We start from the raw sequence: 25,033 nt of genomic DNA, 5'->3' as shown, positions 1-25,033 counted from the left end.
CGTCTGGTTTTGTTATCATGGTGTCGGGTGTTTCTCGTTTGGGGGAAAGAATTTGGTTGTTGCCTGCTACCACTACTTGTATGATTTTAGTTGGTGCTATTCCAAGTTGACCTTTGCAATGCAGCTGTTCAGTTCAGGTACTGTATTGAGTCTCAAGATACAACTTGGAATTTGGTCATTTGAGCATGGTGACACTGTTTTTAGAGTTCTTCTATGGAAAAAAGTCTGCTTCCTCACTGAATTCGATGGTTGCAAGTTCCTTGTTTCCCTGCCATACACACACACTCATATAGTCGTGCACATTTCACTTAATTACTCTGCGCTGTTTACCCAAGTCTTGAGTCATCAACACTACCTGTCAACTTCTCTCGTAACCAGACCGTATACACATTGTGAGTGAGCGTAAGTTTGGTGTTGTATTGACTTCTTCTGTATGTATCATGTTTTCACCACAAGCAAGCTGCACTTGAAATTTCTTGGAATTGGCAGTTTTATGGTTAATGCTCAGCATTGCTCCATCCTCAGTTCAAATGCATCATTTCATACTAATCTAGGCCAAACCTCAAGTGTGTGTGTGTGTGTGTGTGTGTGTGTGTGTGTGTGTGTGTGTGTGTGTGTGTGTGTGTGTGTGTGTGTGAGCATGACTGTGTGTGTGTGAGTTTGTGTGTCCGTCTGATTGTACGAGCGAGTGTGTGTATGTCTGTTCGTGTGTTTGTGTATGTCTCTGATCACGTGTGTGTGTGTGTGTGTGTGTGTGTGTGTGTGTGTGTGTGTGTGTGTGTGTGTGTGTGTGTGTGTGTGTGTGTGTGTGTGTGTGTGTGTGTGTGGGTGGGTGTGGGGGTGTGTGTGTGTGTGTGTGTGTGGGTGTGGGGGTGTGTGTGTGTGTGTGGGTGTGTGTGTGTGTGTGTGTGTGTGTGTGTGTGTGTGTGTGTGTGTGTGTGTGTGTGTGTGTGTGTGTGTGTGTGTGTGGGTGGGTGGGTGGGTGGGTGGGTGGGTGGGTGGGTGGGTGGGTGGGTGCGTGCGTGCGTGCGTACAGGTGGCTCTAGGGTCTAACCCTGACTCTGTAATGATGAGGGCTCTATGATGCACACCAATGGTGTCGAGGAGCCTGCAGAAGTCAGCTAAAGTTAGCCTCTCATCCCTGGAACTTTGGATGAGAAGTTACTCTAAAAATGTCGTTTGTGGTGTGGCATAGCATGTTGATTACTTCAGTAAGAATGCTATCAAGAGACTTATGAGACCGACTATTAAGCAGAGTGCATATGAAGACCATTAGATACACTGATACGAAAAAGAAGTGGACTTTGAAACATCTGCAACCAAACAACAACAGCTGGTAAACATAAAAAGACACAGGCCGGATTAAATCCTAAAGGAAAATTGCTAATTCCTTTGGAGGCTTCCATCGACTCTCATGACTCTAAGGTAAACACTCGGGCAGTTTTATGTGCTCTATCACATCAAATCAAATAAAACCTTCGATTGATGTTGATACGCACCGCACTTACCTGGTCCTAGTACACCACTACAAAGACTTCTTCCCAACAACGTCACCGCACAATCATCTCCTAAGAGCTGCCGTTTCCTCTATTTGAGGAAAAACATATTGTTTGAAGACCATTAACCAGTTTGTTTTGGATTAGGTGGTCTCCTGGCGACCCAGGGTCGTTCCCCGTAGGTCTATTGAACTAGCGAATGCTTCTGTGTGATGTGTATATCTGCATGCCTGTGTTGGTGTGCGGTATGTGGGTCGGTTGTGTAAAAACAGCGTTGGCTGACCTTTACAGCTCCCTATGGGATAGAGCGTTTGACCGAGGCCCTTGGCACAGCGGGCTACAATCCATGCGTTTAGTTTGCGTGTCATTGGAGGTAATGGACATCTGGTTTGTTTTCTGAACGGCTATTTAACAACGTAGATGGCCCAGGCTTGCTGTCATTGGTAACCCTTTCTAACTCCTGTCAGGGATATTGACGTGTTCGGACACGTCAATACACGTTCGGACACGTCGGCTGCCCCTTAACCTTTGGGTTGTATTTGAATAGTCTTGTGTTTCTTTGAGTTGATACTGACTAGTTGTATGTAATTATTTAATTTTGTCAGGTTATTAGTCGGGGCTCCCAATGAAATGAATGGACCGTACCAGACAGGGGATATTTACAAGTGTCCACTGAGCAAGAAAAACAATGGAAACAGCTGTTCCAAGCTAAACCTAGGTACAGTATTAACACTCTCGCACTCATCACACATTTTTTTAGAAGTGGAGAAATCAATATGCATGTGTACATTGATATAATATGAAATACCATTACCAATGACACAATTATGTCTGACATCCCCCATCATTTGTCATATGTCCTTTCATCAACATGCATTGTTGGGTTATTGCGTTTTTCTGTGTGCATGCATTTCCGTGTCCCTGTCTGATTGGTTGCTTAATTGTCTTCCTGCGTTTTCTTCTGCATCCACTTTAATTAATTATGGTGAGACCAGAAGACCGTAAATTCCGACCTATCCCTGCTATTTTCCAGGTTTATGTACACATTCTACATGTGTGTTCTACCGCATCGCACCACCGCATGCACTATCAAACACTTGCCATATATTCATAGACACACATACTGCTATGGCAAGTTAAACCCGGGATCTAAGGGAGGTGGGTTTAATCTGGAAACAATCAAGCACCCAATTTGAGGGGGTTTAGCTTTGTTTTACAAAGGGCTGACACGAATGCTGTTGTTTTTCCTTAAGGAAGGATATCTCTGACCAATGTTTCGGAGCGGAAGGACAAGATGAGACTGGGCATGACCCTCACGTCCAACCCCAACGACAACAGCTTTGTGGTGAGTGCCCCCTTTGCTATTTCGTTTTTTAACAAGCCCAAAGTTGTCGAATGTCTTAATGGAGCCGACTGTTTTTTATTTCAGCAGAAAATTGGGTATAATAGTAAACAGACATGTTCAACCGAAGGGGCCCAGGAATCTCCTAACCTCAAGATACACTGTACGCCTTTCCATGATCTGTGGCTGGGAGACTAATCCAGCATGCTTCTTAATATTAGACTCCGGGAGCCTAGGGAACTGGGGAGCCCAAACGCACAACACAGACACGGGTTGAAGTAGTTTGAATGTTTGTTTGATGGGAAAGGAGCAGCAGCTGGTGGATGCAGGAGGCCAGCCGGGTCGGTGTAGGGATCAGGAAGAACAGCGCTGCGCTAGAGAGAGGGCCTGGGCAGGAGCACAATCATCTCCATTACAGGAACCAAGATACCTAGGAACCAGGCACCAGGAACCCTACTAACAGAGTTAGACCCCGTTTACACGAAGGGAAAACGCAGATATTTCCACGCGGTTTGGCCTCTCATTTACACGAAAACACAGTTTTTATCACAGAAAACGATCATTTCTAAAAACTCCGGCTAAAGTGGAGATTTCTGAAAACGCCGGTTATGTGTTGTCATGTCAACGGGGAGAAGCGGGGTTTTAGGTTCTGAAGCGTCACATTATGCGCCAGGAAATGCTTAACGTCATATGAGCGCCCTATGTTTACAGTTTGTTTGTTACAGGAAGACGCTTGTGTTATTCGTTGTTGTTGATTCTGAGGATTCTGATTGGCTTGCCTGGCTTTATCCTTCTCCCTACACTGCCGCCCATATGTTTGGCATAGTTATAATGGTGCTCGACGGCGTATTTATGCGTTTTGATGTAAACAACAACTTTTTTGAAAACGATGTTGCGTGCACAATGTTATATTTCAAAACGGAGGGGGGGAAATATTTGTTTCTATAAATACCCTGCCACGTGTAAACGTGGCCTTAGACTGTTTGACGATCTAACGATGAATGATTGAGAGGCCGGAGTATATAAACAGGAAGTGTTGATTAAGATGATCATCAGGTGTGTCTGGTTGAGGTGCAGAAAGGGGGACTCCGGAGAAGTTGGAGTCCGCTAGCTCCGCTCATAACTTGATAAACAAAGAAAGACAAACCACACAGAGTGATCCCAGCTCCCACTAGAATCCACGGCAGACACTGTAACAGATACGATATTATAATAATTTTGAGTGAACCAAAAACAAGTGTGACATTGAGAAAGCAAAGAATCGGGACACTGACATGAATAATTTCTTTCCCCCATCCCTATATGACACATATCTGATCTCTCAGGCTTGTGGGCCTTTGTGGTCCTACGAGTGTGGCAGCTCCTACTACAGCACTGGGATCTGCTCCAGAGTGAACTCAAGCTTTAAGTTCTCCAGAACCATTGCTCCAGCCTTTCAAAGTAAGACCAAAGCCTTTATTCTTTATTTTGTTTTCTGTGGTTTTGTCAGACAATGATCTTGGTGTTGTTTTGAGATGAAACTGTACTCCAGGCATTACTCCATCTCCATATTCTTCCCATTCAGGATGTGAAACCTTCATGGACATCATGATCGTTCTGGACGGCTCCAACTCCATCTACCCATGGTATGAAGTGCAGGCCTTTCTCATCAACATCCTGCAGAAGTTTTACATCGGACCGGGACAAATTCAGGTGTGTATGCTTAGATAGGATTTCCCGCATTGGATGTGTTGCATTTAGAAAAAACGATAACTATTATAGCGTGATTATTGTTGCCTAAGTCTACTTGTAATTCAAGTTGTTTGCCTGTGTGCTACTATAGGGTAATTCTATCAACCAAAAAAAATATGTATTGTTCGAAAACGTTATCAAGTGAGAGTCACCTCAATGCAGCTGTTTCTCTACCGACAGGTTGGAGTTGTTCAGTATGGGGAAAAGGTGGTGCATGAGTTCCATCTGAGCGACTACCAGTCTGTGGAGGAGGTGGTGAAGAGGGCGCGCAGGATTGAGCAACGTGGAGGAGAGGAGACTAACACAGCTCTCGGCATTAAAATTGCGCGGTAATGCTTTCACGGCCCCCACAAACCCCTGCTCAACCCCCACATCAATATCATCCATATTTGTTCAGAAAAGACCATCATATATATATTTATCTATATATATATATATATATATGTATCCTATATATATATAGATAAATATATCCTATCCTATAATGAATAAACCTATCACTCACCTCAGTAAACAAGAGAAAGCAGCCATACAGGCGTTTTGATTTTCCTATTTAGAAAAATTCAACATAAAAGTTGTGTGCCATTTTAAAAGATTGTTTATTATTGTCAGTGCTTTCTAAGTTTCGGGGACAATTGGGGGATCATTTCCCTGACCAGATCCTTGACCGCCCATCGGGTTAAATTAAGTAACTGTTGCCTCGAGTAAGGCTGTAAACCAGGTTTTGCTGGGGGATTGAGGAGTTGTCCGAAGTATATTCCCTTAACATTTCAAACTGCAGACAACATAACCTTTTTTTTTTTTTACGTTATTCAAGATATCTACAACTTGAAGGTTGCATCTTTGAATATGTATCTGTACAGCTCGGAAGGATTCAAACAAGGCGGCCGTCGGGGGGCAAAGAAGGTGATGATCGTGATAACAGACGGGGAGTCTCATGACAGCCCGGACCTCCAGCAGGTCATCGAGGACTGCGAGAAGGACGGCATCACTCGCTACGCAATTGCCGTAAGTGTTCACTGGTATTGTTCTAATCATCTAGGCTACCGGAGACCTTTTTAGGGTCACAATCGAGAGGTTGATTGGTTCACGAGCCTAGCTCCAGCACTAACGCAGTCAGGTCTCCAGCAGGGGACTTAACGTCAGTGTCTGAGTATTCTTCTCAGTGCTGCAAAATATGTGCTGCAAAAGTGTCATAAAGCCAAACTCAAAGCTACACCGCAGTAAAAGCTGTAGCTGCTCCAGACCACAGTTGATGCTTGCCAATCAGTATGGTTAATGACATTCTCCGTCAAAGCTGGTGGTGACGTTGGTTTATTGGCGTCTAATAAGAGGTCTGAAGTCATTTTGTTGGTGAAACCAGTGGAATTGTTGACTGTATTGACATGGTGCCCTTAAATGGCTGTATCGGACACAGAAATAATCTACGAATACTAACAAAGTACTTCTTGTGATTGGAGATAGCTGACAGTAAGGATACCGTATATTATATGGATTGGAATTCACCTCTGTATTTTTTTGCATAGGTTCTTGGCTACTACAACCGTCGGGGAATCAATCCTGAAGCCTTTCTCAATGAAATCAAATACATTGCTAGTGACCCGGACGACAAACATTTCTTTAACGTGACGGATGAGTCGGCCTTAAAGGACATCGTGGATGCTCTTGGAGAACGCATCTTCAGTTTAGAAGGTATGTGCAAAGTACTGTATTTCCACAATGTTTCTCGGAACTTAAGCATAACATTTAATAAAGCACCGTATGAAAACGCCAATATCCCTTTAACACGTGGTTCAAGTGCACTTGTGCTGTCATCATGTGTTTATGGGAGTGAGGAATTCTCTGTGTTCTTGGGTACTGCTAAACTTCCAAAACCTGTTGGGTTTCCTCAGGAACCAGTAAAAATGGGACAGCGTTTGGTCTCCAGATGTCCCAGGCTGGCTTCTCCTCTCACAACGTAGAGGTAAGGTTCATATCTGCCACCACATCTCCACATACCAGCGGCTAATAAACAACGACAAACAGCATCTTCCATATGATTTTCTGGCTTTTCTTTTTTCTATTGAAGTAAATCTGTCTCATCGGATTTTGAAAATAAAAAGCCATTTAATTTCAATCACTGAATATTTATGCATTGAAATAACCAACTTTGATGCGGGAAGGCATGTGCAAAGCAGGTTTTAGCCATGTCCAACGGCAACAGCTGTGATGATGGGTCTTTCTTTCTTGATACAAACGTTAATTCTAAACAACAATTTACACAGAAGCCTATAAGAGGAAATGCTCAAAGGTAAATCAACGTCATTAAACAGTGACTGTAGCTTTTTATGGGGAAAGAAGCAACGACGGTAGACCGTTCTAAACGCCCTAGCCATTGTATTATATATGAATATACATTCAGTCATGAGGAGATTCAACCTTTTAAATCGAGCAGAAATACTTTTTAATGTACCGTTAGTAATTAAATTTATCAAGGGGCTTTATTTAAAGCTACAAAAAGAATACAAATAAAATAAGAAATTCAGCACAACTCTGACATCCCCCAGCTGGTGGGGGGCTAATGACGTCATCGTTTGCGTTTCAGGCGTCCGCACAAATCCTAACACGAAACCGCATAGGTCTGGATAGATTTGAAAGCACCTCCGAGGGTGGGTTCAGAAATGTGCGGCATCGGGCCCCGGACCGAAACGCACAAGACTTATGCGGCTTCATCCAAAAAAATTGGCTTTGTGTGGACGGGGCCTATATTCTCTCTCTCTCTCTCTCTCTTTCTCTCTGTCTCTGTCTCTGTCTCTGTCTCTGTCTCTGTCTCTGTCTGTCTCTCTCTGTGCTTCAGGTCATACTGATAATGATTTCAGAGCCCCCTGGCAGTAGATCCACCACAGTATTTTCCACCTCAGCCACCCAACAAAGAGGAATAAGATACAGTGGTGTCCCCAGGGAGAGACATTAGTCAGAGGTTGAGAGACGCTTGACACAGCGGCCCATTTGACTTATTTTTGGTTCCCAGACTATAGGCATCTTTTTCTCTCCTGCTTCTTCTTCAGTTCTATGATTCTTTGATGCTATCCCAGAGTGGATCTCTGCAGGTGTGTTGGCTTGCAGGCTTGCACTGACACATCTTAAGCAGAGCGATGTGACAGGGACACGTTAAAGTATACACAGTGTACTTCTCTCAAGAATTCCTTATTTTTTATGACCCCCCCCTTCCCCCTCCCCCTCATCCATTATTCCACAGTTGACTAGCGCTGATGCGACAGCTTTGATATTTTATTTCCAGCTTTCCTGCACAGCGCTACTTGTCTAGGGAGCAATAAAGATATCTGGTGCTTCAGACCAAAGACAATAAATAGAGACCAGAGGTTGCAGCCGGGCGGCAGGAATGACTGGAAACTCCGTCCTCAACGCTGCATTCCAGGGATGGTTGAAGCTTGAAGGCTGGTGTCAACCATGAACTTGGAGTGTTGAGAGCAGGATCAAATGTTATTTGCCAACCAAAAATAAAAAGTCGGGTCTTAAATAGAGAAAAGCATGCCATCACAGAGCCCAGATGGTTTCGTTGAACGTGACATGTCCCAGCATCGGAATATCGCTTATGTCATATATATCCAGATGTGGCATGTGTCTTACAGTTTCCTCTATGTACCGTTTTACTATACTCACGGCCCCTCAAGAATAGTGTTTAACATTAGCTTCTGACCATACACGTGGACTACTGATTTTATAGAGCTTTGTATCTAATAGGGTTTGATTCTTTCATTTAACAAAGGTACCAAGCAATTCGAGCTTGACTTGGATTCAATAAGTTACTGGGTGTACCCTGTGTGCATTTTATCATGTTCATTCATGTTTCTTGGACTTAGCTATTATCTCCCCGCACTGATGTCAAATTGGCAACCGGAAAGGCCACTGAACCACAATTATGGCCTGCTCTGAAATAATGATGACCGAAAAAAACGAGCCAGGACATATTGTAGAATTGCTCGGTACCTTAAATGGCAAAATAACTGGTACATAATGTTGTTTTGGAAGTTGATTCAATTACCATAGTGACCATTTGGGCCAAACAGAGAACCACAAAACCTTACATTGCTGACAGACGTTTCACGTTGTGCTAGAGCCAGTTTGGTAACAAGGCTTTTCCATTTCTTGAGAAAGAATAACAAGTGATTCAACATATGCTAACATTGGAAAATACTTTCTCGGCATATTGTGATCGGCATGTAACTGAGCCGGTTAGGGACCTTTAAAGTTTTATTTTCATGGAGTCAAAGTGTGGTTAATAATGCTTACCACGTTAGTAATTCCAATCTAAATCTCCTCCAGTGGGCAATTATTTACCAAACTAATAAAGCATTCACTTTAGGGAACTCAAGATGATGTTTCCCATGAGGTTCATATATTTGCCTCTGATTCTTTACAAATGTTTTCAGTCTGTTGATACTGCCCATCTGCTATTATCTATTCATCATGACATTGTTATTTAAACACATTTGGGAAAAGGATGTAAGTCAGGGTCAGTTGAATGTGTTTGTTGTGGATGCATAAAGTTAGGTTCTGTATCATTTAATGCTTTAAAGCAAAGGCTGGCAAAAAAGGGGCAGAATCATTCAGCCAACGTAGACACACGTTGTGTCGTAGCACCATCGTCTGACCTGGACTGGTTGGCTCTTCTCCAACCGTGGAGACCATGTAACTCATGATGGTTGAATGTTGCCAATTTAAGCACTTATGGTAACTTTCCAGGGATAGTCACTTTCTCTGATGCCTTTTGTTGTTTTCATGATAGCCTTCAAACGACTATCTTTTTAGAAAGCTGTCCCACAAATATAATATGCAATTAAAAAAACAAAACAATAGAACAATAACAGCAGCCCTTTCCCAAGATGAGTCTGCATACATACAGCGTGTGACGGTGCATGGCGGCACAGCGGCCCGTGGACGAGCTCTGGTATCTCAACACAACGCAGTGTCAGCCGTTCATCTGTCCCCTTCCCTGCAGGACGGCGTCTTGGTGGGAGCTGTGGGGGCTTACGACTGGAACGGAGCCGTGCTTAAGGAGACCCGGCAAGGGAAGGTGATCCCCCCCAAGTCCTCCTACGCTCAGGAGTTCCCTGAGGAGCTGAAGAACCACGGGGCCTACCTCGGTGAGTAGGAGGGTCGGCCGGCTCCAGTGAGACTGTATCGTGGGTGGCACTACTGAGCCAAAGGTGTTGTTGTGGGACAGCCCAAAGCCGTTGTCAACGTTGAGGACTGGAAGTCCAACCTAGTGTTTACGCTGCCCTGGGCACTGCCAACAGCTACTATTCTCCACCTTGGTGCTGTGGTCAAAGTTCAAACCCATTTCAACATGACCCCGGTTATCGCTGACCTCTCGAAGATCGTCCAATCAGGTGACAGGTTTGTTTGACATTCTAAAACAAACAGAATCTGAACGCCAACAGCTTTCTTTAGTTCCAAACTTGAATACATTTAATGAGTTAAAACTGCTGAACACACCTGTTGGCTGATTATAATCTATAGCATACTGCTGGACACTCATAGTGAAATGATGAGGAGCTGATGCCAACTAACTCATAGAAATACCCAAATGGAAATGAATTAGCAGAGTTGGAAATAAAGGGAGGGATCACGGAACTGATATTGCTGCATAAAAAAAGCAGTTTCTTGCACTTTTTTGGTTGCATCTTCATGGTTGAATGCATTTATTGTAAGTCCTTTCAGATAAAGGTGTGAGTTTAATAGTTGCAATGTAATGTACTTGCTAAAGATTACATCTGGTGACCCTTCAAGAGGCAGCTGTGGATAATATTTTTTATTAGCTTCATACATTGCATATCCCCATATCCTTTGGCAGAAGAGAGCAAGATGTGTTACCTAATCAACACATACAAACTCAACCTCCCTCTCCGCTCCCTCCCACCCTTTATTTTCTGCACCAATAAGAATATAATGCTGTATGCTCTAATTTGATTGACAGACCAGATGGATTCCCTGATTGGTTTGGAATGGCCTAAAATCAAAATGTACTCATATAGAAACAGGCACCGTGAACTCTAAACAGATATTTCACAGAGTATATCATTCAGGCAGAGCTAATGGAATACTATGCCATTTCAAACAGATTATACTAAATTTATAGCTCTTAAATCTTGCCTACACACCTTTGATCTATTGATGAATCAATATAATACTGACAGTTACTGTTTGCTTAATTCTCTTGTGAAATGTGTGCTTGGAGTTTTCTTGATGTTGTGTGCTTATCAATCGACATTTTCACCATGTGAACGAGGCTTCATGCAGGTCAGGAATGTCAGTGGCTCAACGGGATAATGCCGTGCACTGGTGATCCTTAGGTTGAGAGCTCAAATCCTGATTAGAGCATTGTGAACAAGCTGAACATGACATTCTGTCAATGCCACTCATTTAAGAAACACAACATTGAACAGCACCTGAAATTCATCAGGCAATCAACATTCCGGCTCATTAGTTTCCAAGAATTGGTCTGCCAAGACACAGTATGCATTAAGGGGAACTCCTCAGTTAACCATTTTTCCTTCATAATTAACTCTGTCATATTTATATTTCTTCCCTTAGTGTTCTTGACTACAAATGTTTAATTTCTTCAGAATTTCAAAGATTTTTCAGGTATATGCTTTGAAGAAAGCCCTTAAGGGTGCACTCACACTAGGCCATCTGGCCGTGGCCGTGGCCGTGGCCGTTTTAGCACCTAACCGTGCTCAAATCTGCCAGTGTGTGTGTGGCCAGTCTGACCAGGCCAGGCCAATTTGGCCACTTGGGAGAGGTGTGCTGCTACGGTACGGGCCGCTACGGTACAGATGCTAATGAGCCGACACGCGCACACGCACGGCTACGTTCCTCAGCTGAATGACGTATAGTCCATGCGACGACCACGGACATAATAAAGGCGACAAGCCTTCTTTCCCATTAAACGGTAAACATATATCCAAATAAGCAACAGACTCAGCAAAGTGCGAACTGTGTTCTCTGTATTGTTGTCCATTGTTGTTAGAACTCTGACTGGCGGCAGACTTTATTATGGTCCATGCAGCGGACGCTTGGTGATGACGTGTTACTTACGACGTGATGACGTATGTACAAGAGCCTACCGTGGCCAGGCCACAGTTGCGACGGCCAACGGCCACGGCCAGGTGGCCTAGTGTGAGTGCAGGCCAGAGAACAATGTGGCCATTTGAGCACGGTTAGGTGTGAAAACGGCCAACGGCCACGGCCAGATGGCCTAGTGTGAGTGCACCCTAATTCACTTGAGAAATGTGTGCTTTGAGTTTTCTGGATGTTGTGTGCTTATCAATATACATTTTGACCATGTGACTGAGGCTGCAGTTCAGGTTTATAAGTGTAACATCTTCCCCTAAATACATTTATATATCTTCCATTAGTGTGTTCTTGACTTTTAATTTTGCTCGGACCCCGTTAATCACCGCTTGCGGTTATATTTTATTTTATTTCTGAGTACCACTGCTGGTCTGTTTTTTAAATGTGTGGATAATATACATTAGTCTTCACCTTGAGATTGACACTCTGCTTTGGGGAGTGCTTATATCATCTAAGTATAATATATTTGGCAATTACCAATGACATATTTATGCATCTGACATTGGGGTCAAAGTTAACACTGTTCCTTGAGTACCACGAGAATGGTGCTTTAAATCACTTTAACATGTGCGGGGGAGAGAATACGGCACCCTTTTTACTGTTAAATAAACTTAGCAATAAATATATATTTACATTTTGGGATTATTGCTGTCATTTTAATAATGCAAAAGTTGTCAATTGTAGGTATTGAGCTATACACGTTCCATCTTTCCAAGAAGAGAAGCATGGAAGAGTATTATAGGGCCTAGCAAGAGGAAAATAGATAAACCCACAAATACCTTTCCATAAATTATGGTTATTGTACCATCACCCATAAAAAATGCTTTTAAAATGTCCATAGTGTGTTAGTTATGCTGGTCTTAAAGTGCGTTTTCCCTGTACCGCCAGGTTATGCAGTAACATCTGTGGTTTCGGCCAGAAGTGGTCGTCTGCTTGTTGCTGGAGCCCCACGCTTCAACCACACTGGCAAAGTCATCATCTTCACCCTGAAGAACACCGGAAACCTCACCATTCTGCATTCACTCAAAGGCCAGCAGGTATACTCTACATCATTTTGATGTTATACTCAGCTAAGTGTTTCTCCAGCAACATTGTACCAATTTACAATATTGTGAACGCTCCATGAGAAAAATGAATACTGTTTTAACATTGTCCCCTCTGTTACATCTTTAAGATCCCTGTGTTAGAATCAAGCTAACTACCGCTCTATGCCAATGAGTTCCACTGCCACAGCACTCGGTTTAGGTACTCATGAGGTCTGTACTGTCTGACTTAGTTTATTTGGCATTGGGGGATATACAAACTCAGGGAATATTCAGACTACAGTATGTCCGTCTATGTCTATTCTCTAACATAATATAACCATGTTCCATTTGTTCCCATTTTTAACGATTGTGCCTCAAGGATGTCTCTAATAACCCCTTAAGGATGACTTTGAACCACTTTCTCTCCTGCACAATAATTAATTGAACCCCCTCCAACCAATACCTAAACGTAACTACTTATTTCCCTAACACTAACATGTAGAAGTGTGAACCTCATTCTAAACATAAACGACTATTACGTAACTATTTTTGCCCTAATTACCCTCAATGCAATGACTAAACCTAGCTAAAAAAAAACGTATGTAGGTTAAATCCTGCCGTTGTTATCAAAGGCAAGCATTCTACCCCACTCAACATCTGTGTGTCCTTATTTTTACTTGTCACCGTGGAGACCAGTTACCAGGCGACTACATCTGGCAGTCTTCAACGGTTTTACCACACGCTCATAAATGTTTCAGAATCACATTTTGCCATCCAAGGGAACTGAACCTTCTGTGAAGGTGTCCATAACAGTCAAACTTGACATCGGAAACTTAACATATAAAAACTTTGTTTTTATATCTCTCTTGATTTGGCTCTCTTCAGCAGACCTTTTTATCTGTTGCAGTTCAATTAAATCAGCTTTTCTTCATAAAGTTACTATCAACACCATTTTAAATTGAAGACGCTTCAGTCAGTATAAGAAATTGTATTGTACCACACGGCCCAGACGGCCATGAAGGTTTTGGTCCAGGCTCTTGTCATCTCGCGTCTATACTACCGCAACTTCCTTCTGGCTGGTCCCCCTACATATGCCATTAGACCTCTGCCGCTCATCTAGAAAGAATATGCCCTGCTGGTCTTCAACCTACTAGTTCTCTCACAGTACTCCACTCCGCTGCACGTGTTGCTGCTTGATTTAGATTTACTACGAGGGTGCAGCAAACCTCACTTCCCTGGCGCTAAACAAAATACTGATTGTTTTCTGGCCTGGCTCCACAATGATGGAACGGGCTCCCCCACCGACTTCAGGACAGCGGTAACCTTACACATCTTCCCTCTGAAAACTCTTCTGTTCAGAATGCGTCTTGACCCAAGACAAAAGCAACAATTCAAGATGCCTTTCTCTATCTCTTGATAATGCATCTATAATGTCGCACTTGAAGCTGTTGTCTTCTATGATTAATTGTATGTATTTGTATGATTCTTTGGAATTTCTGTGCTGTATCATCTTGGTTAAATGCACTCATTGTAAGTCACTTTGGATATAAGTGTCAGCTATATAAATGTAATGTAATGTATTGATTAACAGTTTAGATTTAGTTAAGATAATAGACAATTGTGTTTGAATATATATGGATACACACACATATATATATTATATCAGCCTACTGTTACTAGAGCAATGCTCAGTACTGTCAGCAGAAAGGCCTTCGAGGTCTCCGAGAGTTTATGACATCACATCCAGAAGTTATTGCTTGAATACGTTTATCCTGCAAAAAAGGATGTTTCTACACACAGCTGTTTCCTGTTTGGAAGGCAGTCCCTGACTCTCTAGCCAATGACACTCAGTCTTACTGTAGCGTCTAGACAGGCCTCCCACGCTACTGACACAATACAGAACCGTATTTCACCTTCCCTTCCTGACTCTATTCGTCATCTAACAGCTGATTAGTCAAGCATCGAGCACAAATGCTTTGTTTTTTCTATATGAGAATAGGCCATACTTATAGTGAATTTAATTTGCCCTTCATTTGGCGAGTAAGGGATGGACTAACTACTATACAGTGCAGAGTGAACATAGAGGCACTTAAAAAAAATGACTGTGTGTGTGTGTGTGTGTGATTCCTGCAGATCGGCTCCTACTATGGCAGTGTGATAGCCCCTCTGGATATAGACGGAGACGGAGTCACAGACAATCTCCTGGTGGCGGCGCCCATGTTTTTCAGTGGAGGAATGGAGAAGGGCAAGGTCTACATCTACAGAGTCACAGAGCTGGTGTGTATACGCCACCCTACAGACACACTCACACGCAGGTGTGCATTTACACAAGCATTTGAACAAACACACACCTCTAGCACTTACACAACTTCACATTGTTCAGGCAAAGCAAAAGAAAAAACATTAAAAAACAAACCAAATTGCTTCCCTTTGCAAAACAATTCCCACGATTAATTGAAGAGGAAGCAGTCACACAAATACACAAAAAGTAGATACGCATGTATATATGTATACATAAGCACAACAAGCAAAATAACAAGGACAATTTGTGTACATTTTTTAACTATGTTGGCAAAGTAAGGCACACATATGTATGAATGTGGTCAGAACCTGTGCAAACATACGTTCTTGGGCCCTCCAGTTCCAGACACTGGTAGAGACCAGCGGACCCTAATCAAGTGACCTGCGTATTGTGAAAATTAGTGAATCAGACTGCCTCACACTATGTGTGGGACAAACTCCGGGTGCCTTCCAGGTCACCAGTGAAATACTCTGGATCTGCAGGTAGATGAACCACTCCACGTCATGCAGGTCTGATATCCTTGCCAGTTGACACAGTGCTAGTTGACATGCTTTATTATTCTTGTATGAATTGAGAAAGGAAAGAATTCACCTCTTGGAGGAAGTCTTCCAACCCTTTTCATTCAGGGTTGGATGAAAGGCGGAAGAAATGTCTGGGCTGTCCCTGGTCATTATGAGACATGACTGTCAGTTGACCTGCTCCATTATTCTTCAGGTTTCAAAATACTCCCAACGTTGGCTCGATAGAGCAGACCAGCTGCTGGGATACTCTCGTCACTGTACTGCCAGTACAGTCCACAGTATTTAGTTCTCCTGCAGACACAGACTGACAAGCAGAACTATACAAGGATACTTGCATGAAAATACAAGGACTCCAAAAGCAAAGAAACGATGGGCAACAATGATCACCGATAAAGATTGATTATTCAAATTATTACAATGTCCATATCAAAGTGGAGGTTGTTGCACTAATGCCTGCATCATGATTAATAAATATTTGCCATTTCTCATGGAACATGGATGAGTAAAACTAGCTTTTCTCGTTTAAATACTTCAAGGCTGCTGTAATCCTCATGTGTAAACTTTGAATACGCAAAATTTCATTCGAGAGGCTAACCTTTTTTATTTACTCATGGGAACTCATGAAGTGATGGTGATATTCTCCCCACGTTGTCAATCTGCCTGAGGCAGAACAAATTACTCAACACGCTATCTTGTGTGGTCAACCTCGATGTCTCGCTTGACCACACAACCATCAGATCAGTTCGCTCTCTGCATCAGCAGTTTCCTTTCAAATCATAGCTATTATTTATACTTTATAGGCTGAAACAGAACTATTTTTGAATCAATAATTGGAACACCAAGTAGAAAATAAATTTCCACAGTCACACGCATAGGATTCTAATTTCAAATACAACTTCATTCTTCAGAGGTTTACTATCCCACCACATCCCCCAAAGTCGCTTTATGTTGGACATGCAATAAGAACATCTTTCTGGAAATCCAGCGATTTTCCTTTGATTCAGCAACAGCTCAGAATAGCTTTTAGAATCACAGTGAAAGACCGTAAAATTAAAGATTTCCTATAATCTCTGGTTGAAAACAAAGGAATATAAAGCAGGCTAGAAGCTCATTTGATCTCCGGCTTTCATGGCTTTTGTATATTGATGTAGCGAATGATTAGCAGACTGAGAAGAAATGCAATGAGGAAAAACAAACAGCTGAGTTTGATAGCTGCTAAAGAGTTCAGGACAGCAGTCAGAGCAGTTGTTTAAAGGAATTGATTTCAAGAGAAGACTCTTCCGTCAGCTGAAACCCTGAGGTAAGCCATGGAACAAGGAGTCATAACGCACCCACAACCTGAACTCATCTCCTGACCATATGTGCCAGCTTGATAGACTTATTTTATCTTCTTGTTGTGAGACCTCTCTGTAGTCTGAACATATTGGTCGTGTTTATGGCCAATATGCTGAGTTTGTATGTGCGCATGATGACCAGGTTATGAGAGTTGTGCACGGGGTCCTTGGAGTGTTTATATCTGGTTTTATGAAAGATGTCCCGAGCACTTGTCCACTTTGATACTGAGATTGTTGAGGTTGAGAAGGACTAGGTTGGAGAGATTAAGGCCCTGTCCATACGAAAACGATTTTTGTGTAAAAAAGCAAGTCTTTCACATTTGGGCCGACCGTCCAGATGGACCCGGCGTTTTAGGTTCCTGCAAACACACTTTTTTGAAACTAGGTCACAGGGTGAAATAGAGAAAAAGAGAAAAACGTCTCCCTGCGTTTTCGTGTTAGGATTGGGACGCCATACGCAAACGATGATGTCGTTGCCCGCCCTCCCAAGGTGAGCTTTCCGTCTAATTGAATTGCTAACTGTACATTAAAATGTAGTTTCTGCCCAATTGACAAGTTTGGGTAAAACTGCAGATGTTGGTTCTGTCCTCCTCATCTGTATGTTTGTATACAGGGCGCAGGCTTGATGCGCATGCTCCGCCTCATCTTCTTCTTTTTTTGGTGGAGAATCAGTGCCACGCGTAGGCCTGGATTATGTAGCGTTTCTACAGCTAGATGCGCTTTTGCAATGAGTACATTAATAGGGCGAAATTCCTGAAATGCTGCCAAGGAAAACGGATGTGAAAAGATTGTTTTCATCCGTGTGATGTTGGTCATCAACAAGGTTGTAAAGTAGTAACTTCAGGCACATATGTCAAAATATATATTTTTTTCTTCCGATGTGTTTACGATCTTTATTCATTCATTGCGCGGCCGAACTGACGGCGTTATTCTCAGATATAATGAATCTGAAAGACTGCGTCGGAGCCCTGGCAGACAGTCACATGGCATGCAACATTGAAATGTGTTAATAGGCTAGAGAAAAGTAATTTCACGTGATGTTGTTGATTCAGATATTCGATTATTGGAGGTGTTCCACAAAAACCCATATAGTTGGAACATGGGATGTCGGAGTAAAGGGTTTATTTTTTTCTAAATCAAGGGACGTCGGACTACTGGGCACCAATGGGAGTATTTCGGGTTATTGAGAGGTCGGATCCATGGAGTGTCGGAGAAATGACATGGACTTGAACTGACAGCTGTCTACTGAAGACATCTTTCTCGAATGAGTTAGTTGTTGCTGGTGATCTAAAGAGGTCAGCCAGTGGCTCTATTACCACTAGTTGAAATGGGTACAGCGCCACCTATCGTACCGGGGTATGACATGCTTCGGCCAATTAATAGATTTTCTCACCACCATGTATAGTCGAACTATGGCTGTAATCGGATTAAGCGGTGCATGTAAACGCAATGACTGACTTCAGTGCGTTTACATGACACTCACACTTCCACACAGAGCCAATTTTTAGGTGAAACCGCATAAGTCTTGTGCGTTTGGGCCGACCGTCCAGAAGGATCCGGTGGACCCGGTGGCCGAAAACACTCTTTTCTGAAACCAGGTCCCAGGGTGGTTTCAAATCTATCCGGACCTATGCGCTCTCGTGTTAGGATTCGTGTGGACGCCTGAAACGCAGACGCTGACGTCATCGCCCCCCCACCAGCTGGGCGACGTCAGAGTTGCGTTGAATTTTCTATTTATTATTTTATTTGTATTATTTTTGTAGCTTTAAATAAAGCTCCGTGATAAATTGTATTACTAACTGTACATTAAAAAGTATTTCTGCTGAATCTGCTCAATTTAAAAGGTTGACTCTCCTCATGACTGAATGTTTGTATACAGCGCGCAGGCTGTATGCGCGCAGGCTTGATGCGCTCCACTTCTTTCTGTGGAGAACCAGCTCCTTGAATATTTACTACAGCGTTTCTAGAGCTCGATGCGGTTTCGCAATGACTCCATCTTTACGGAGATATTCCTGAACCGCATAAAACTAAACCGGATCGTCCTCACCCGTTTTGGCTCTGTGTGGACGGGGCCTCAGTGTTAGTTGTTGAAAGGCAAACAGTGTGAATGAGTGACACGTGTTAATGTCCCTCAGGATGTAGGCATTTGTTGACCTTTCCTTCAAATGGGCCAGATAATATATTAATAAAGTGTTTAACGTTTAGCTTTAATTGTAACAATACTTACAAGATATACTTATATACCTATATAACCTTAATATCTAAGTGAACTGAGAATTGGACTGAGTTCATTGACTGAAGAGGGATCACTGCTTCAGCAGTCACCTCACCGGAGACCCCAGGGCCAGCTCTAATGAATGATGAGATAAGGGGCTCCTCACAGAGGGCTATCTGGAGGTGTCTCCATGTGTCATAAACGACACATGGAATTCCCTTGGAACAGGGCCCTTGATTAACTCTGCCTTTTTCCATACAGGTGTCAATCATGTGGGCAAGATGTTTCTCATAGTTTCTTTTAACCTCAGTCATTTTCTCCCATAAGTTCGAATGGAGGTAGCATAGATCATGGGACTGGTCAATTTGAAATAACTTTTTTAAAACGCCCTTTCCATGTTTATTTTTCAGGTTCGATTAGACAAGTCATAGTAACTGTGTTACATTTTTCTGCACTCTGTCTCGTTTCTCCCTTCCTCCCTCCCTCAGAACCGGTTCATCCTTGAGGGTGCGCTGGAGATCCACAACGGTGGACAGAATGCTCGCTTTGGCTCATCGCTGGCCCCTGTCCCTGACCTCAACGGGGACGGATTCAATGACCTGGTGGTGGGAGCCCCCCTAGAGGACGACCACAAGGGGGCCATCTATCTCTTCTTCAGCCAGCAGAATCGCATCCTTCGCAAATACAAACAGGTAAGTTCATCATAATCACTCTGAGCGATGGTGCTGGGTGGAAGTTCTAACTACCAGGACTTATTTGGGTTTGTTTATGGAGAGGCACAGTCCAAATGTAGTGGAGGTTTATAAACTCAACGGTAGTGGCTGTAAACATTCACAGCATATGATTGAATGTCATTATCATGGAGTTCATAAGCTCTGAAACCATTAATGAACGCTGTTCAAACAAATAACACCAGTAGTAATTCAAGTAATATTATAGTACAACGCTCCCTTTTCCCCGTGGACATCCTCTTGGCGATACTGGGCAGGAGGACGGGATATTCAGAGTAATGTGTTCGTCCTGCCCTCTCCCTCTCTGCTGCGGTCCAGAGGATAGCGGCTGCTGACCTGGCAGCCGGCCTGCGCTACTTTGGCCAGAACATCCACGGGAGGATGGACATGAACGAGGACGGGCTGGTGGACCTGGCCGTGGGCTCCTATGGTGCTGCCATTCTTCTCTGGTTGGTACTGCCCCTTTAAATCCGACCACGGCACATCGGGATGGAGCTAGTGTGTGTGCGTGTGTGTGTGTGTGTGTGTGTGTGTGTGTGTGTGTGTGTGTGTGTGTGTGTGTGTGTGTGTGTGTGTGTGTGTGTGTGTGTGTGTGTGTGTGTGTGTGTGTGTGTGTGTGTGTGTGGTGGCTATTGCGTTTGATATATAGAAGCAATAGAAGAGACTCCTTGATTGTTGATCCATCCAGGGTGTGCCATACAGAGTTGGCCTTGAACTAAACGTAACATAAAGTAACGTATTGTTGGCCTACAATATAACCCGGTGGTATGTGTTTTGGTATGCAAGTTAATAGATCAATTAAAAAAAGTCTGAATAAATTGTGATAAATGCTTGTGTATTTAGCTTATCTCTGTCCAAAGATAGGACCTCCATTTCCCACAAGCGCTGCCTCACTACCTCTTATCTAACACCTTTGCTATGGCTTTTGCCAATACATTGAGTCAATTAATAACTAAAGATATGGGAAGTCTTAATCTCCTACCATATTGTGAACATTCCCACTGATAAACCTGATTGAAGTCAAGTCAATTATATGTGTAGTTCTTAAAGGGACTACCTGTCCGAAGCAGAAATTCATTATTATTTCTGACCCCTCTGAATTCAACCCTCCACAGGCTGTCGGGGAAGGGCTAATTATTTTGTGAAATGGAAAACATGTTAAATGCTTGAAACGATTTATGCATGTCAACATTTCCCATGCAGTCCCTTTAATCACAGGTACAGTCTGTACCCCCCCCCCCCCCCCCCCATAAGCTTAGCCCCCAAAGAAAAGGAGGAAAGAAGGAGCAAGTCCCTTAAATATCATGCAAGAAAACAAGAAAAAAGGGAAGGTTCTCAAGGGAGGGTTAGGAGTGCAATGGGTGACATAATGGACGGACATGATGGTAGCATAACCAACCCGGCTATTGATCAACAGGTCACGCAGCGTGGTGAGGATCAATGCCAACATCAGGTTCGAGCCCAACAAGGTGAACATCTTCGTGAAGGACTGCCAGAGAGGTGGCAAAGATGTGACCTGCATGTCGGCCATTGTTTGTCTCAATGTCACCGGCAGAACGGCCTTAAATCCCACGCAGGAAATCGGTAAGAAACATTAATCCAGCCCCCTCCCCCCTCCTAGCCCCTCACTCCCTTGCCTGTACAATTTTAAAGCAGCCTATTTGCACCGATGCCCAAGAGCAGGGACAATGTGGAATTTAGTCTGAAACGTATTCTCTCCAACACATGTCCCTTGTGATGTTTAATTCAGTGTTTTACAGATTTAAAGGGAACCCTCCCTGAATAGGGTTAGGGAGGGTATCGTTATTATATCAAAGGTGCAACTGATATTCATTTATTTTTTGCAAGAAATGTGGTTGTAATTTGGCATTGACATCATATATGACTTTAGAGGGATTGATTCTGTGTTAGAAAAGCTATCGCACCATATAAGCAGATTTTCTTGTTATTGGCATCTCATCTTTATTCAGGTGGACTGGACTTGTGCATTGCAAACTATGATTGATCTGTACGTGTTCATCTATCCAAGCATGGCATTACAGCCAAACGGGATGGCCATGAGGACGGATTTCAACCCAATTTACACTTCTTGCTACTGAACAAGATAGCCACTCAATCCCTCCAGAAAGAGGTGTACACCACTCCTTACTAGAATTAGGATCTGGTTAAAAGAAGATCAGATTAAGTCACATAGGTCTGCATTGAAGAACTCCATCTATGTTTACACTCTTACCCCATTACTGACGATGGACCCACAACTGTGCATGGAATCTAAGAGATGACAGGAAGACCGGGCCGTCTGCATACAATAACAGTGGAATTACTCACATTTGTACAGCATGATTATTCCTCTGGTCGAAAGTTTTGAAAAGAGCAGAAGAGAACAGTATTTTCGGCTCCCTCCCTCCCTCCCTCCCTTATGTTTAGACGCCGTTGAGAGGGTAACGCTGTCTGCACGCAAGTGATTGACAGGCAAGATAGAGATTCCCCGATCAGGGAAGAGATGCCTTGATTGGTCAGAAATGAGTTGGAAGCGGCCTACAGTCAAACAAGAGATTTGGTTGAGCATTTGTCTCATGGATATCTACATTCAAAAAGAAGCTGTTGAATCTAACACACAGCACCTTTAAATGAGTGGTTTATTATTATGGTTTAATAACTGGGAGACTATACTGATGTGGGCCGTGCAGGTGTCCCTGTTGGAAGCAGATTGGGTGCCGCTGCCTGTGGCCGTGGACCACACCTGCAGGGGACTCTCTGCTCCCTGTTTGTTTGAATAGAATGGAGATGGGACGGCGCTTAGGTTTCATTCGCGTTTCCAGTTAACCCCCGTCGACTCAACATCTTGATGAAATCCATGAGACGAGTGTGTGTATGTGGGGAGGGGGATGGGGGGTGTTATCTTTTCCTCTGTGGCCATATCCAGTGGATTCATTTCATTTTCCCCTTGTTAGCCGTGTGTGTGTGTGTGTGTGTGTGTGTGTGTGTGTGTGTGTGTGTGTGTGTGTGTGTGTGTGTGTGTGTGTGTGTGTGTGTGTGTGTGTGTGTGTGTGTGTGTGTGTGTGTGTGTGCGCAAGCTTGTCTGTCTGTCTGGTAATGAATGGCAGATGTGCTGTTTGTCGGCTCTCTCTGGTATATGAACTGAAACTACAGTCTCCATAAAGCACCTACTTACCTCATACCAATGTCCTCTCGGTTAAAAGCTTTTTAAGCATCAAAGAAGTACAAACGTTGACTTTATTATGTGTAAATTGAACAGCAAACTGGCAGGGGATGTTCTCTGTGGCCATTATCAGTAACACAGGGATGGTTAATCTGAAGTGCTGTCCTAATTCTCCAAATCCTTAATGTCTGACCTAGGACGAATGCCTTGTTTTATACACTCCATATTGCCTTCAACCATCACCTGCACACCTCACAGTCATGCAGCGAACTAGGTGATTAAGTATGGAACAACTTAAGGTGAAGTTCATTGCATTTATATACTCTTATCGTAAGAGTTGGAAAGGGATTCACAGTGCCCCATTAGATGACACGTCTAGCTTTTAAGCACTTTATCTGGCATTTAAAAGGCATTTGAGAATCCTATTTTACCAATCAATGATTTATTGAAATAGTTTTACTTGATATTGTCCCATAATGTCAAGTGTCAGCTGCATGTCATTTGGCAGAGAAAGGTTCAAAGCACCTTGATTTCCTAAAGGAGACGTATTATGGTGTTTTCCCTTGCCGGAGCTGCTCGTCCACTGGTCCACAAAATCGTAGCTGTGCTCCTAATGGAGGGGTGTGGGGAAGTGGGAGGCAATATTCATGTCCCCCCCTTCCTACGTAGGAGGGAGGGGGCACCGAAACGGACTCGCTCGTTTGGTAACAGTAGGCGGGGTACTTTCAGAAATGCATATCTCACTCAAAAATTAATGTACAGACTTTTTTCAAAGTTTGTATGCGTGTTGGAGCGCCAGAGACCCAAAACAACACCCCAAATCCAAGGAAAAGTGTTGTTTTCATAATATGTTCCCTTTAAGGCTTCATTAAAGTGTTGCCAACACACCCAGTATCACACGATATTCTATTGAATCCTTTTCCAGAGCACGATTGTCCGACTTCTTTCGTGCCAAACAGAACGAAATGTAAACCCATAAATTTGGAATTGGAGTGTTTCTCAGACTTTTTCGTGCTACACAGAAAGAAATGTTAACCCATGCATTTTGAATGGGAGTGTACTTAAGAAGTGTTATCTAGTTATCTACCCTCTAGATATGGATACGTCAAAACAACAATCTGATTCTTCCAATTATTGCAGCAGACTTCCACAGAAACTGAAACCAACCACGTCCCTTAAACCCAGTCCCACACCAAAATGTACTATAACTACATTATTGTACGACAGAAAACGTAGTCGTTTTGGCCCGCCAAAATGAGGGAATTTGGCCCGCCAATGAGACAATGAGCTCAGACCGTGACAGCTCCACATGTGTGTATTTGAATATGCACACTGTAACACAAGTGTTGTACACTACTTTGTTAATTTGGATAACCGATCTGCGGTTGGTGTTATGACGCATAGCACCATAATCCCGAGCAACAATCCCTATCTCCTCCATGTCGGCGATGGTACTCCACCGCTGCCGAGATAACCCCCACTACGAGTCTCGTTGTTGAAGTTCCGGGAGTCCGCAAACAATAACCCCCAATACGAGTCTCGTTGTGGAAGTCCCGGGAGTCCGCAAACTGCAGCAATCCCTTTCTTCTCCATTTCGCCGCTCAGTCTGTACTTCAGATTGACGTGGAAGTGGAGGAACCAGAGACGTCGAAGAACCCAAAGCAGTCGTTTGAGATTCATAATATTTAGATATAGAGCTCCAGGTCTCCCGCCAGAGCACCTGGAGTGTGCTAGAATATTTACACAACACGGCCAAAAGCTGTGTGGCCTCCGGATGATATTCGAGACATTGTGATGCATCCACTGTAAAAACTAACGCATGCTACCGTGGCCGCAAGCTGCTCAGGGCCACACCCCCACCCTCTACCTTGACCCGCCTCTAAAAAAACTGAACGTTTGTTGAAAGCACATTGTGGGACTGGCTCGTAGTGGCTGTAATTCTGCACCAAGGCTGAATTTCTTGAATGTCTTCAATCGTATCCCAGTCAGAGCACGGACAATCGTGCTACTGGGTTGGGCCCACAATAGTTTTGCTG

The 25,033-nt window shown here is 43.4% G+C and overlaps 1 protein-coding gene across 5 annotated transcripts in view; it reads left to right on the top strand.

Moving 5' to 3' along the window:
* itga11a (integrin, alpha 11a) overlaps positions 1-25,033 on the top strand; it is a 49,206-nt gene that overhangs the window by 11,802 nt on the left and 12,371 nt on the right. For all 5 annotated transcript variants that reach the window (XR_009528907.1, XR_009528908.1, XM_060070968.1 and 2 more), the window contains exons 3-16: positions 2,102-2,214; positions 2,750-2,841; positions 4,164-4,278; positions 4,403-4,530; positions 4,750-4,898; positions 5,433-5,577; positions 6,096-6,261; positions 6,462-6,532; positions 9,572-9,716; positions 12,595-12,743; positions 14,865-15,008; positions 19,592-19,795; positions 20,153-20,283; positions 21,252-21,418. Coding sequence is in view for 3 of the 5 variants with exons in the window: in XM_060070968.1 (XP_059926951.1) it covers positions 2,102-2,214; positions 2,750-2,841; positions 4,164-4,278; positions 4,403-4,530; positions 4,750-4,898; positions 5,433-5,577; positions 6,096-6,261; positions 6,462-6,532; positions 9,572-9,716; positions 12,595-12,743; positions 14,865-15,008; positions 19,592-19,795; positions 20,153-20,283; positions 21,252-21,418 (1,919 nt within the window). In the remaining 2 variants the exon portion in view is untranslated. The remainder of the gene's footprint in view (positions 1-2,101; positions 2,215-2,749; positions 2,842-4,163; positions 4,279-4,402; positions 4,531-4,749; positions 4,899-5,432; positions 5,578-6,095; positions 6,262-6,461; positions 6,533-9,571; positions 9,717-12,594; positions 12,744-14,864; positions 15,009-19,591; positions 19,796-20,152; positions 20,284-21,251; positions 21,419-25,033) is intronic.

This window comes from Gadus macrocephalus, chromosome 14 (genome assembly GCF_031168955.1).
Source record: "Gadus macrocephalus chromosome 14, ASM3116895v1".
In the NCBI taxonomy this organism is placed as follows: domain Eukaryota; kingdom Metazoa; phylum Chordata; class Actinopteri; order Gadiformes; family Gadidae; genus Gadus; species Gadus macrocephalus.
The sequence above is the reverse complement of the archived record's forward strand: the minus strand, read 5'-3'. Positions and strand labels throughout refer to the sequence as shown.